This window comes from Sarcophilus harrisii, chromosome 6 (assembly GCF_902635505.1).
Source record: "Sarcophilus harrisii chromosome 6, mSarHar1.11, whole genome shotgun sequence".
In the NCBI taxonomy this organism is placed as follows: Eukaryota; Metazoa; Chordata; class Mammalia; order Dasyuromorphia; family Dasyuridae; genus Sarcophilus; species Sarcophilus harrisii.
Genome location: NC_045431.1, coordinates 246967633 through 246983151, shown reverse-complemented (window position 1 = coordinate 246983151; position 15519 = coordinate 246967633). Strand labels below are relative to the sequence as shown.

At 35.1% G+C, this 15519-nt stretch overlaps 1 protein-coding gene across 11 annotated transcripts in view; it reads right to left on the bottom strand.

Moving 5' to 3' along the window:
- Positions 1 to 15519, bottom strand: part of LOC111721515 (butyrophilin subfamily 3 member A3-like) — a 62675-nt gene that overhangs the window by 30351 nt on the left and 16805 nt on the right. For 10 of the 11 annotated variants that reach the window (XM_031941290.1, XM_031941291.1, XM_031941284.1 and 7 more), the window contains exons 4-13: positions 12260 to 12538; positions 9563 to 9679; positions 8247 to 8267; positions 7286 to 7321; positions 6427 to 6447; positions 5669 to 5689; positions 4912 to 4932; positions 4530 to 4565; positions 3184 to 3204; positions 2010 to 2030 (exon numbers count right to left, since the gene is read on the bottom strand). In XM_031941290.1, the coding sequence (XP_031797150.1) occupies positions 2010 to 2030; positions 3184 to 3204; positions 4530 to 4565; positions 4912 to 4932; positions 5669 to 5689; positions 6427 to 6447; positions 7286 to 7321; positions 8247 to 8267; positions 9563 to 9679; positions 12260 to 12538 (594 nt within the window). The remainder of the gene's footprint in view (positions 1 to 2009; positions 2031 to 3183; positions 3205 to 4529; positions 4566 to 4911; positions 4933 to 5668; positions 5690 to 6426; positions 6448 to 7285; positions 7322 to 8246; positions 8268 to 9562; positions 9680 to 12259; positions 12539 to 15519) is intronic. The other variant, XM_031941285.1, reaches the window with a different exon arrangement.

Below are 15519 nucleotides of genomic sequence, written 5' to 3'. Positions count from 1 at the left end.
AAAATGAGGCAGTTAGAATTTCCAGACTATCCTCTATGAACATCTGTCAGTAACTTCTCTCTTTACCATTCACTTAATCCAGATCTAAAAATCAATCAAATTCTGGTAGCTTTTATTTATTGATCCCCAGGATATCTGCCTAATTTTTGTAAAGAGTTCAGTGACTGGCTCACCTTCTTTCATTTTTCCCCAACTTCTAGCCTCAGGATATAGAGGACTATACCCAGGATATAGGACTTCAACATACATATTGTTACTCTCTCAAATAGCTAAGGAATATTTACCCTGATCTCCAAGTTCTTCATCATTTTCATTTCCTAGGACCAGCTTCCTCACCACACCTCAGCTACACAGAGATGGCCATACCCTTCATCTTGTTGTCAGCCCTAAATTCACCACTTCTATATTTATAAACTCTGAAATAACCTTTATATTCCACCTCTCCCTCTGCCACAAAACCCCAAACTTCACTGTTCAATGTCACTCTGACCTTCCACATCTCTACTTCTCAGGGTTTTTTCTCAAACTATTACCCTGAATTGAAAAATTTTCTTCCTTTCTTCATCCTGATCCACTGATGAATTAGTTGAACTCTACACAATATTTCTTTCCCCCCATTTGTCCTTTGTTTACTTATTCTATCAAGAATTTTGCCCTATCTTACCTCAGCAATTGATACCTACCCACCCACAGCCTTTGCTTCAGATAGCTGAAAAAACTGGAGAAAACCATATGATTGTGTGTCTAACTCAGGGGCAGACAACCTGGATTATTATTATACTTGGTTCACCTCAAATTCTTGTGATCTTTGGTATGTTACTTCTGCTGTCTAGATCTGTGTCATAACATAAGAGGGTACTGAATGATATAATACTAACCAATTATGAATCTGTCTCAACTACATTTCTTAACAAGTTTCTTACCTGGGATATGTAATTTAATCGATCTATACCTCTGTTTTTTTTATCATGAATTGAGTGGTTTGAACTAAAAGGCCTCTAAGGTTCCTAATAATTTTCAATTTATAATTCGTTAATAAGGCTAATTCTACTGGATACCTAGGTTTCCAATGATTTTGCAATCACTCATTTCTTTTCCTAAGTATAAATAATTTAAAAAATTATTGCCACACTGGGCTTTGGTACAGGGAAAATGAGAGAATTAGTCTATATTCCTAGGCTCTTGAAGCTCTAAATCAATAATCCTTTGAATCTTCTTATTCCATGTTGTCTAGGAATTATTTGTTCTCTAAATATTTAATAAAATTCAATTAAATCAATGCAGATTAAAAGTATTTTCTTCAAGAACTTCTGCAGATTGGCTTCTCTTTCAGATATCTAGCTGTTTGGAGCCTATATTTTTGTTTTTCTAATTTTTGTATTTTGTATTGTTCTACATATTCATTCAGTTTATTTATATTTCTTTTAAACATTTGTTGTATTATGGGAATGAGTTTTTCAATCTTAGCTCTTCTTTCATATTTTCAAAATGTGTACTTCTGGGCTCACCTCCATGTCTCTTGTTTTGTTGGTTGTCTAGGGGTTTAAGTTAATGTTTTCCTCCTGAGATATCTTCAAAGTTACGAATCTTTCAATTAAGAACTTTTTAAACTATATCCCAATGGTGTTGATAAGCTGATTCTCTATTATATTTCTCTCCTTTCTACGATAAAATATAAAGACATTTTGGAGGCAGAGTTCCTCATAACCAGCCATTCCCTCATCTCTCTATGATATACTTATTATTACTTATATGCTGTATCTTAAACATGACTCTCTATCTTTATATCCCCAGAATTTAGCAAAGTGCCTGCCATATGCAAAGCTCTTAAGAAATTCTTCTTGACTCACTGTCTGACTAACCCATTCAACTTTTAAGATGACAATATTTTGACTCCTTCAGGAACTTCTTTTTTCTAAAATCAACAATACAAAGAGATGAGAATTTTTTCAAAGCATGCAGTCTCCCCGTTTTTATTTGTATAAAAATGGTGAAAATACTTAACTTACCACATCTGTCAGTATTACTATCTGGGAAGAAAGAGAAAAAGAAGAAAGTCAATAATTGATTTCATCACTATAGATTAGTTTTCTCACAGATAAAATCATGGACTTGTCTGTCACTAAGGACACTTCCAAGATTAAGTCTATAAAACTAAGATCATATTGACTGGCCCTAGATGTGTTATGACTCAATGCTTCTCATTCACTGATTCTTTTCAAAATTTCCATTATTATGTCAATTAATCAGTGAAAAACTCTATTAGAGAAAACAAATACTTCAGAGGGAAAGCAAAATGGAAATTTAAGGTTAGGTGGTTGCATTAATGAAAGGTCATACTGAACTGGTCATTTTCTGAAACTATCAACAGCTACATAATATTTCCATGTACACATCACTAAATAATGAGGAAGAGGTTATAACTCATCAGTGGCATATTTGTTTACCAATGAAAAGTAGAAGAAAGAGAAATGAGGACAGAAAGAATCACAGATACTCAGAATCACAGATATTGAGAACTAGTAGACGGAAAATTAGCTCCTCTATAGTATCCATTTGCTACTTTTACGTTGACACATTTCAGGACGTATTTACCTACACTGAATTATGTGTTAAGCAACATAGATCAGGGAATGCTTCTCAAATTATATAAACTTACCATATTGGTAATGAAATTTACCCCCCCCCTTTTTTTTTTCATTTGCAAAGTACAAGGCATCTATCCATGTAAACACAGAGACGATTTCTAGAAAAATATATTTGATTTGGTCTCAGATCTTATAATGAAGAGCTTTGCTCCCTTTTTAAAGAGATAATACCACTATCTATTTTCTCATTCACAATCGTAAGGACTGACTACCCACTAAGGTCATGTTCAAATTGAAACATACAAAAGTAAAATTATTCATACTTTCATTATGTTTCTCATATCCCAGTGCTTCCCCTTCACTAACTTTTTTCAAAATGTCAATTATTCTATCAATTGATAAAGAGCACTCTTTTTCAAAACAAAACATATCAGAAGAAAATCAAAGCACACAAAATATCCCCTCTCTTAAAGTGTAGGTTATATGGGTACATTGACTTGTGGGCCATATTCATTAGCATATATCCCTGTATGCTGCCTTATTCCAAAGTAATGTCACACAGAAGTATTTCAGTAATGAAGAAGTTATTACAGACCTGTTATATCTTTTCTCATTCCTGAAGGGTGGGGGAAAGAGACAGATAGAAGAAGGAGAAAAACACATGGACAGAGTGAGATAAATTAGCATCACTGGAATGTCCATTTGGTACAATTCAAGTGTCTTTTCTAATGAATCTATTATCCAAAATATTGATGCTTCTTGATCTTGGGGAAAACTCTGAGATATGTTAAAAACATAAGACAGTGGGGTATTTTCAAATTACTTCATTTTAAGATCTTGGAAGAGACATTTTCTCTCTACAGTGAAGTTATGGCCACAGAGATCACTTCATTTTCTTTTATTTTTCCCTGTTATATAGTATCACCAAGTGCAAATATTTGAAAATATTGAAGTAGTTATTACTCCCCAGGGGCATCTTAGCTCACATCTCAGTTGTGGGTAAATGATACAGTGAAAAAGGAAGAAAGAGATAAAAAGAGTGACACACAGACAAACTGACAGAGCATGATAGATGGATAGATAGATTGACAGAGAAAGAAAGAGTGGGGGAGGCATAGAAAGAGAGGAAGGAACAAACAAACAGGTAGACAGAGAGAGACAGGGACACAGAGACGGAGAGGGGCAGGGACAGAGAGAGATGGAGAGAGAGAGAGACAAAGAGATACAGGAAAGACAGACACAGACAGACAGGGTCTGAATTAGTATCTCAGATTATCCATTTACAAAATTGAGTATTCCTCATTTGACACTTCTATTCTCCATACTATCCCAAGCATTCAATCTTATTGATCTTGACAAATGGAATACTCAACTATTGGCCAAAACGTAAATCTGGGGTATCTTCTTCTATTAATTCATTCTATAGTATTGTGAAAATCATTTGCTCACTTTTTTTTCAGTGAAGTGAAAGGATTATACTACATAATTTTTAAGATTCCTTGTATTATTATAATATTTGACACTCTCCCACTTCTCACCCACATTACCTTTGGGATATTGACAAAATGATGACATCACAGAACATCTATTTTCTCATTTGTAAAATGAAACCAATGGATGACATGGCCTCTAAGATCACTTTTAACTATAAATCCATAATTCTAAAATAATCCCAATTTCCACTAGACACCTCAATTCTTCCTTTATACACACTGACATTTTGAGAAACTTCTCTTCTTTTGTCAACTTCTTGATTAAGAAACAGTGTTTTGGCAAAACAAAAACTCCACAGGAAAAACCCAAGCTTGTCTACAAATTGAAAGGATCAAATGGAGCACTGAATTGGGATCTCCTGATTAATTTTGTTCCCAGCATTCTTGACTTCTATATTGTAACAGCATATACAAATATTTGGATAATGAAGAATGAGACACTACTCACCATATTCATTTTGAAACTTCACTGAGTCATAAGAGACTAAAAATGAGCAAGAGAGGGAAAGGGAGAACACCAAGGGGAGAGAAAAACAGATGGAGAGAGAGAGAGAGTTAGTGTCTCTTGATACTCTTGTCCAATACTGGGCAAAAATCATTTAATACTTCTGTTCTAAAGAGTTTTCATGGTTGTTTATTTTGAGGAATAAAGCACTGACCTAGCATTCAAAAAGCATTATTTGGGTGAATGTTCTCATAATCATTGATTCTCTCAGCTTTGGTAAACATTTTTCTCACCCTTTTCTTTTGCAAAGTGAAAGCATTCTCTACTGTTCTGTTGTATCCCCATATGCAAATATTTGGATGAAGAAGAAGAAAGTATTACTCACCAGGATCTTCTTTATCCACACCTGCAAAGAGATAGAAAGAGAGAGAGACAGACACAGAGACAGAGAGAGACAGAGACAGAGAAAGAGAGAGACAGAGAGAGAGAGAGAGAGAGAGAGAGAGAGAGAGAGAGAGAGAGAGAATTCCTTTCTCTGAATTATTCATTTAGAACACAGGTGATGCCTCATTTCATACTTCTCTTATAAAGTTTCTTCATTATATTGGACATTAAGGAATAAAGCACTGACCTCCCATTCAAAAGGCATAGATTGGGTGAATATTCTCATAATCATTTTTTCTCTAAGCTTTGGAAAGCATTTTTCTCACTTTCTTGTTTTTGTAAAGTGATCAGGTTGTAAAACATAATCTCTAAGATTCCTTATCAAATAACACTGAATCTGTCCCAGCTCCACATTTATTATCTTTGGGATCTTTACACAGTGATAACCACTCTGAATCTCTACTTTCTGATTGGCAAAATGAAGCCGTAGAACTGCTTGGCTGATTAGGTCACTTCTGATTTTCCATGTATAATGTGGTGATTTTTTTAAATGTCTATTCTTTTTTTCAATGAATCAATGTTTCAAGGAAAAAATACAGGAAAATCAGGTTGTCACACTCTTCTCTCTAAAAATATGAGGAATTGAATTAGTTCATTGATTCGGGATCTCCTGATCAACTCAGTTGCCAGTGTTCTGCACTCGTACTTGTATCACCACATAAAAATATTTGGATAATGAAAGATAAAATATTACTCACCAGGTTCATCTTTATACACATCTGAAAAAAGTTGAGGAGAGAGAGAGAGAGAGAGAGAGAGAAAGAGAGAGAGAGAGAGAATTCATTTTTCTAGATTATTTCCAATATAGGGGATGCCTCATTTCCTAGTTCTGTTCTAAAGAGACTTCATTCTTATTGATGTTGAGGAACAAAGCACTGATTTAGCATTTAAAAGCCGAAGATTGATTGGGTGGATGTTCTCATAATCATTTTCTCTCTACGTTGGAAAGTATTTTTCTCACGTTTTCCTTTTGCAAAGTGATAGGGCTGTGGTGCATAATCTCTAAAATTCTTTATCATCAAACAATATTTAACCCTATCCCAGCTCTCACATTCATACTCTTTGGGATCTTTATACAGTGATAACCACTCTCAACCTCTACTTTTTCTTCTACAAAATGAAGACATAGAACTGAATGGCCTATTAGGTCACTTCTGATTTTCCATGTATAATCTGTTGATTTTACCAATTTCCACAAGATGCCTCATTTAGTATTGTTCCAAATCACTGACATTTTCAAAATTTCCCTTTGTTTATCCATGAATCAATGTATTAGCACAACAAATACTTTACAGGAAAATCTAGGCTGCCGAGTTGAACTCTCTACAAATATGAGGTCCTAGATTTCTCCACTGATTCTGGGTCTCCTGATCAACTCAGTTGCCAGGATCCTCTACTGGTATGTTGTATCACCATATACAAATATTTGGATAATGAAGAAGAAAATATTACTCACCAAGTTCATCTTTATTCACACCTGCAAAGAATGTGCAGAACAGAAACAGAGAGAGAGAGAGAGAGAGAGAGAGACAGAGACAGAGACAAACAGAGGCCAGGACAGAGAAAGATGGAGGGAGAGAGAAACAAAGAGAGACCGATAAGGAAAGACAGAGACATAGAGAAGTAAATTAGCATCTCTGGATTATCCATTTGCAACACTGAGTATTCCTTATTTGACACTTCTATTCTCCATACTATTCCAACTATTCAAACTTATTGATCTTGAGAAATGGACCACTCAACTATTGACCAAAACAAAGATCTGGGATATCTTTCTCTATTAATTCATTCCATGGTTTTAGGAAAGTCATTTTCTCACTTTTTCCTTCTGCAAAGTGAAAGGGTTGTACTACATAATTTTTAAGATTCCTTGTAATTTTACAATGTTTGATACTATCCCAGTTCTCAACCTTATTGCTTTTGGGATATTGACAAAATGATGACATCACTGAACATCTATTTTCTCATTTTTAAAATGAAACCAATGGATGTCATGGCCTCTAAGATCACTTTTAACTATCAGTCCCTAATTCTAAAATAATCCCAATTTTTACTAGACACCTCAATTCTTACTTCCCATGTAATGACATTTTAAAAAATTTCTATTCTTTTGTCAGCTTCTTGATAAAGAAACAGTGTTTTAGGGGAAAAAAAAGACCTCCAGAGGAAAGACCCAAGCTTGTCTACAAATCGGAAGGATCACATGCAGCATTGAGTTGGGGTCTCCTGATCAATTCAGTTCCCAGCATTCTTAACTTCTATATTGAATCAACATACACAAATATTTGAATAATGAAGAATGAGGCACTACTCACCGAATTCATTTTCTAACTTGACTAAGGCATAAGAGACTGAAAGAGTGAGAGCAAGAGAGGGAAAGGGAGAACAGGGAGGGGAGAGAGAGACATGGAGAGAGAGAGAGAATTAGCTTCGCTTGATTTTCTTCCCCAATACTGGGGAAGCCTCATTTGATATTGCTGTTCTAAAGAATTTTCATGGTTTTTTATATTGAGCAACAAAACACTGACCTAGAATTCAAAAGGCATGCTTTGGGTGAATGTTCTCACATCATTTATTCTCTCAGCTTTGGAAATCATTTTTCTCACTTTTTTCCTTTTGTAAAATGATAGGGATCTAATACATAATCTCAAAGATTCCTTATCGTCTAACAATGTTTGAATCTGTCCCTGCTCCCCATTTATAACCTTTGGGATCTTTATACAGTGAAAACCACTCTGAACATCTAATTTCTCATCTGCAAAATGAAGCCATTGAAATGCTTGGCCTATTAAGTCACTTCTGATTTTCCATATATCATGTTTTGATTTTACCAGTCTCCACAAGATGCCTTATTTAGGAGTTCTCCAATTCACTGACTTTTTAAAAAATTTCCTTTCTTGGACAACTGGGAGACACAAGGGATAGAGCACTAGCCCTTAAGTCAGGAGGACTTGAATTCAAACCTAGCCTAAGACACTTAATACTTCCTAGCTGTGTGACCCTGGGCAAGGCACTTAACCCCACTTGCCTCAACAAAACAAAAAATAAATTAAAAAATAAAATGTCCATTCTTTTTTTCATGAATCAGTATTTCAACAAAACAAATATTTTACGGGAAAATCTAGCTTGTCATGTTCTCCTCTCTACAAATAAGAGATCCTGGATTTGTTCATTAATTCTGGGTCTCCTGATCAATTCAGTTGCCAGCATCCTCCACTGCTATGTTGCATCACTATATACAAACATTTGGATGATTGAGAAGAAAATATTACTCACCGGGTTCTTTTTTATTCACACCTGCAAAGAGTATACAGAAGAGAAATAGAGAGAGAGAGAGAGAGAAAGAGAGAGAGAGAGAGCGCAAAAAGAGAATTAGGCTCTTTTATTAATCATTTGCAACATTTAATTGCCTCTTTTGATACTTCTGTTCTCTAATGTATTCGGACTTATAGATATAGAGAAACAGACCTTTAAACTAGAGTTCAAAAGACTTAGATCATGAACCTGTTCTCATATTAATTCATTTTGTCATCTTGGGAAGACCATTTTCTCATTTTTTCATCTCCAGAGTAAATTCATTTTACTACACAATCACTAAGATTCCTTATAATCTAATATTTGTATCTATCCCAGCTGCCACCCGTGTTATCTTAGTGTACTTTAGAAAATCATAACATCTCTGAAGCTCGATTTTCCCATCTGTAAAATGAAATCTCTAAAGTGAAACAGTGTGGCCTCTAAGGTCACTTTTATATTTAATCTGTAATTCTTAGATAATGCCAACTTCCACTAGCTATGTTTTTTTTTTGCTTCCTATCCACTCCCTTTTTCAAACTTTCCATTATTTTGTCAATTCCTTAATTAAGAAACTATGTTTTGACACAACATATTCTTCACAGGAAAAATCCAAGCCGTCATGGTTTTGCCTGTACAAAATAGGGACACTGGATGACTATGTTGATTTGGGGAACTCCTAATCAATTAATTTCCTGATGTCCAGACAAAATTACATGGGATAAGACATTAAATTACCTATTCACAAAATATAGGGTCAGGAGACCCCAAGCATGCAGAAGAAATAACCTTGGAGAAATTTTGGAGGACATATAGTAATTCTATAACTAGTTCCAGTATATTGTCCTGTGGTGACATCTTTCTTAATACATCCTTTGAAGTTAATCTGGATGTTTATACTAATGAAAATAGCTAGATAGGTAAACATATAGATAGATTGAAATATATATATGTATGTATGTATGTATCCATGTATGCACAAACATGTCTATGCATATATATTTATTAATTTGCATTTATTATACATATGTTATATGAAAATGTATTCTCTCTGTATATATAGTAGATCAGGAGCTATTCCCAAAATCAGAAAGACCCGAGTTAGAAAGTTGCTTTTGCCATATGCTTTGTTGTGCAGCACTAAAGAAGACCCTTAGCCTCTCAGTGCTCTCAACAATTCGTTAACACTCTTCCTTGACTGCATTGACAGAGGGATTGCCCTTGTTTGAGCATTCTCTATTTCAGCATCTCTGGGTTCTGCTTCATGCTGGAATAATCCACATTGCACAGATCTTTACCTTTGCCTTTTTTTAACTTCCAGATCACAAAAATAAGGATGAGAATCACAGTGATGACAAGGACCCCAATCACAATCCATATCACAATCCCGGGAGTATTATTTTGAGACAAGTCATCTGAAAAATTCAAACCATAGAGTTATATGATAGAATCCGGGGTCTTCAGTGATCACTAAATTAGTGCTCAATTTGGTGATTGCACTAAATAGTGAAATGTCCTCATTTTACAGAGGAAGAAACTAAATCTTGGATCATTCAATTCCCAACTCCCAAATGTCTCTAGAGGATGGCCCCTGATTTTCTGACCAGTGTTCTAGTCGAAGGACTTTCTGAGCACCTGCAAACATAGATTCCTCTCTGATCTGGGTACTAGCACAGCAGGGAAGGCAGCTTATGGAGTCAGAAATAGAAACTATATGACTAATGCTGCAAAGAGGGAGGGATTTTGGTCCAAATGGAAATTATTTGCACCTAAATCTGTGAAACTATGAGATGCTTGAAAACATAGATTGTCTTTTGCCTTTCATTTTATTCATGTTGCTTTGTATAGTGCCAGACACTATCTATGTCTGGCTAACTAACTGCAAGTAATTTAATTGAGAAGGAAAAGGTGCACTGCCTTTGCATACTGCATATGTGTAGAAGGACAGGCCTTCCCATAAAAAGCATTTCAGTATAAAAAGTAATGAAATGTTTGGTGGGCTAAATAGAGATGAAGAACGAAAGAAGAACTTGGGTTGCAACGAGGAACCATGGCACTGGTGGTCTTGGGTATATCTGCTCTGCTCTATAAATACCTTTTTGCTTCAATGATCAAAATAGCCTTAGAGGAAGACCATCCTTGGATCAGATACCTAGTGTATTCTCTCTCTTCTTCCCAGTGGAGAGGATCTTAATCTTTTGTGAGTCCTGAATTTCTTTGTCAGATTAATGAAGCCTGTGGATTGCTTTTTAGAATCATGTTTTTAAAAGCATAAAATAAAATGCATAGAATAACAAATGAAACCATTTTATTAAAAATCAATTATCAGTATTTATATTTTAAAAATCTTCATACTCATAATGTATGTTAAAGTTTCCTATTATGAGTATAGGAGTTGAAGAGGAGAGAAAAATAGTGAGTCATGTGCCAAAGTCGTTAGGGAAAGGAGGATGAATTGGAAGGCTATAGAAAATCTCTATCAGGAATTTAATTGTGTGGTAAATGTTTACAGCATGAAATTCAAAAGAAGAAAAGTTATTGAGAGAAGGAGGTAGAGGGAAACCTGAAAGTGACAATGTGGAACAAGGAAAATGCAATTTCCCCACTTTGACCATTGACCCATTGGCTAATGAGTAAAGATCAATATTGGAAGTAATAGAAGGGAATCTTTGCCATCCAGGGGCAGCCAGGTTACAGAAAGATCTAGAAATCAGAAAGCAGAAGAGGAACAGATTTAGGACGAAGAGAAGTCTGTTACCTATGGCATTCCAAAAGGTACATTGGAAAAGCTGGGTAATATTTGATTAAAATTTGGAGTGGGAGGGTTGATTGAAGTAGTAATAAGAACTTGGGTTGCACAGGTGGTGTGGAATTTGAAAGATGATCCATAGAGGATCAGAATTATTAGATTATGAAGCACATGGACATGTATGAGGATGTTCATCATTGAGTGGAGAGCAGCACTCTTCCAAAATAGAGGTTGAATATTGAGGTTAGAGACAAAGGCAGCTGAAATGAAAGGGGCATGGTTAAATGACAAGATGGCTGAGCTGCTTCACTACTCCTCCTCCCTCAGAACATGGAAATTAGGCAAGAAAAGGATGCAGTAGATGGAGAGCAAACTTGCAGGGTAGGAGAAAGTAGTCCCATTCATCACTAATTTTTCCATTACTCTTCCCTCAAAGGACAGATGCTATGGACCTGAACTCAAAGAACAGATTGTTGCTCTTTACACCAAATTGTACTGGCAGCAGGAAGTGGGAAGTTATCTTGTGCCGGCAGAGATGGAAGTCTTTCCTTTGGGACAGGGGAATGTCCTTTAGGGAAGATGGAAGATGGCAGGCCCCTTTTTCCTTGAAGGACATATTACACCCAGCAGGAAAAAGAAGGCACAAAGCTCATGAGCAGAGGAACTCTTGGTCCCTCTCATCATTTGAGATGAGTAGCCACTAGGTGGTAGCAAGAAGAGAGATATTCCCTGCAAATAATAGAACCTATCTATAAAACCTTCATGTCACTACTTCCCTTTGTGTTTATCTCCAGTTTACTGGGCATATATATTGTTTGTACACAGATGCTTGCATGTTGTCTCCCCCTCATTAATCTATGGGCTCCTTGAGAATAAAGCCTGCTTTGGGGTGGGTTTTTTATTTTATTTGTTGGGTTATTGTTTTATTTCTTTTTTCATATTCCCTTAAAACAGCACAATGCATGGAATATATGAGGTACTTAGGACATGTTTATATTCCAATGCAATAATTTTACTACCCTTACTCTCAATCTCTTCATATGTAAAATCAGGAAGTTAGATTACATGATTCCTAAAATTCCTTCCATAGCTGAAATCTTATGAGTCTTAAAGGTAGAAATTTTGGCATTATATAACATGAATGGGAGAAATATTTGAAAATCCTAAGTTTTTCTCTTCCTCTTTCTACCAAAAAGTACTCAGTCTGGTCCCAAAGTTGTCCTTAGTGCTCAGGGAGAAAACTAACCTGACAGAGAAAAAGTTGCTTCCAACTTTTGTCTGAGGAGAGGGTTCCCAATGAAACAAGAAACATTTCCTATGGAATTCATGGAAACTGTGATTGATGTTTCAACAGAAAATAACCCATTTTCTTCCTTCTTGATTGTAGTGTCTTGTGGCAATAACGTTTCCTGGTTTCTTCTCCACTGCACTTCAGGCTCTGGGTACCACCCTGTAGATGTGCATACCAGCTTATGACTTTTATTTCCACCATTCTTGGTGTATATGTGAGGAACAGAGCCTTTGCCTAGGAAAGGAAAGCAACACAAAAGTAAAATTATTTCCTAGAGGAAATATTCAAGAGGAATTTTTATCTTATTCCTCCTTATTATGTTTATCAAATATATTAATGGTAAAGCATCAAATGAGAAAAACACAATATATCTCTGTATCTGGGATGACAATATGTTTTTCCAATTATGGATTTCCTTGGCAAGATTTGAACATGACTGAAACTGAACAACGACAACAGAGGAAGTGATCATTCTATCATTGACTCTTATTCAGACCCTATCTTTTGTTCAATTATGCCACTTTTAACAAATATTTTAACATTCTTTTTTTTTAATTCAGCTCAAAAATTTTTCCATCCTTCCAGCCCTTCCACCATTCATAGGTTGAATATGATATGCATTATATATATGAAATCATGCAAAACATTTCCATATTGATGCATTTTGTTATTAGTTCTGTTTTACGTATGAATTTATCTCATTCACCATCATAGTAATGATTACTGTGTAATTACCACTATCCTATTTACTTCTATTTATCATTCTCTCTTTTTTTTTTCTTTTTATTTTGCTCTTTCTCAAAAGGCTATTTTATCTCTGGACACTGACTCCTTAAACTGTTCTCCCTCCTATTACCCCTGTGTATTCTTTTATCTCATTTCTCTACTCTTTTCCTGTTGGGTAAGTGGATTTCTATTCCCAACTAATTGTGCACATCTTCCCTCTTTAAACCAGTGCAGATGAGTATCAGAAGAAGCGTTGCCTGCTTCTCCCATCAACCTCTTTTCCCCTCCTTTGTAAAAACTATTCCTTGTATATCTCTTCTATATGAGATAATTTCCCCCATTTTCTCTCCTTTTCCTCTTCTCCCAGTTCATCCCTTTTTCGCATCTTTTCCTTTTTATAGCATGACAACATAATAGAATCATGTTCATACCCTCAGTAAAAGTATACTTTTTAGTCTTAAAAAAAAAGTAGACTTAAGACACAGATCTTTAAGGTTATACTATCATCATACCATTTTGGAATACAAACAATTTAACTTTATTGAATCCCTTATAATTTCTCTTTGCTATTAATCTTTTTATGCTTCTCTTAAAATTTGTATTTGAACACAACATTTTGTTGTTTTAGTTTTTCATTAGCAGAGTTTGAAAGTCCTTATTTCATCAATATTTTCTTTCCTCCTAAAGGATTACATTTTGTTTTACTGGGTATTCTTGATTGTTGTCCTAGGGCACTCTTGACTGGCATCCTAGCTCCTTTGCTTTCTGGAATATCCTAACATCACCATCCACTTTAACGTGGAAGTCACCAAATTTGTGTGATCTTGACTGGTTTCATTGTATTTGAGTTATTTCTTTCTGACTACTTGCAGTTTTTTCTCCTTGACTCCAGAGCTCTAGAATTCATTTACAATATTTATGGAAGTTTCTATTTGGGAATTACAGGACAGAATTGTGGTTTGTTTCCATTTCTATTATGTTGTCTTTTTCTGAGATATATGAGCAGGTATCCTTGATAATTTCTTGAAATATGATATCTAGGATTTTTAAAAATATGGTTCATATAGTTCAAAAACTATATTTCCCAGGTCAGTTTTTTTTCTAATGCAATATTTCAGATTTTTCACCTTTCCATTCTTTTGGCTTTGCTTTATTATTTCTTAAAGGTTCATGGAGTCACTTAAAAAACTCTTTTTTGAGAAATTTTCTTCAATGAGTCATTATATCTCTTTTTCCTATTTGACTATTTCTGTTGATTAAGCAGTTCTTCAGCATTTTTATAACTCTTTTTCAAGCTCTTAATTCTTTTTGGATAATGTTTGACATTGCACTCATTTCCTCCAATTTTGTCTCTGCTTCTTATTTGACTTTTTAAATCACTTTTCTTTGTTTTTAACCATTTTATCTCTTCTAGAAATTATTGGGCTTCTGACCAATCTCTGTTTTTCTTTTATGTTTTTTGTATATTTTTATGTCATTTTCTACTTTTTAGTTTTTGTCTTGACCTTCCCTATCATCACAATTGCTATGATCAGGTTCCTTTTTTTGTTGTTTGTCCATTTTTACATCTTATTAGAGTTTGGGATTGAGGGAGCAATTACTTTCCCAAGTTTTAGACTTTTTCACCTAGCAGCTGGTTCTATGTAGCTAGACATTTTAGATCCTTTCAAGGTGAAATGACAAAGAAATAGATGTATCCAATGCTTTCCTGGTTTGCACAGACAGTACACTACTGTTTCATGAGAATTAGTCCTTTCTTTATTGAATCTATGACTAGGAACTGTGATTCATGCTCCCAGGGCCACAAGTGCTCCTTTATTCCCTGAGACGAATATCCTGGATCTAGGATTCCTGATCATTGGTGACTGCAAGTTCTTTCCATTCCATTTCTAGAACCGGTTAATAAGCAATGGAGCTGCCAAATTGTTCCAGGACCTATGCCAAATGCTATTATGCTATATAATGGGTATTATTGGCCAGAACTCTGAACTTGAAGCAAGGATTCTTACAAGGTGTTAAGTCAGTGGAATTGATAAAGACAATGATTATCTAATTTTGCATGGTGCTTAATAGTTCTCTAAATTCAGTATGATTGATTTAATTTTACAACAAATAATGGTTTCCTGGTGATATAATGATTGGTTTATACTCAGTGTAGAGCATATAAACTGGGATTCAGATTCAGAGCCAGATTCATTCACTTCATCTCACATCACCATGGTGGCCTATCCTCCTGCATTTTCTCCAATGAAACCAAGTCCCTTCTGAAGGCCATGGGAAAGCTAGTTGAAGCCCCAAGCTACAGAAACTAGACTTTGAAGGAGATAATAAAGTATTTGAACTTTAACACATGGCTAATCTTGTGGTTATTAATCTACTGAAAAAAAGGCTGCTCCAAGACCCCCAGAAAACTAATGAAGAACATTACATTTTGGTCCCCAATGTGGGGCTAAGGAACTATATCTGTGTACATTTATGTATCATAAATT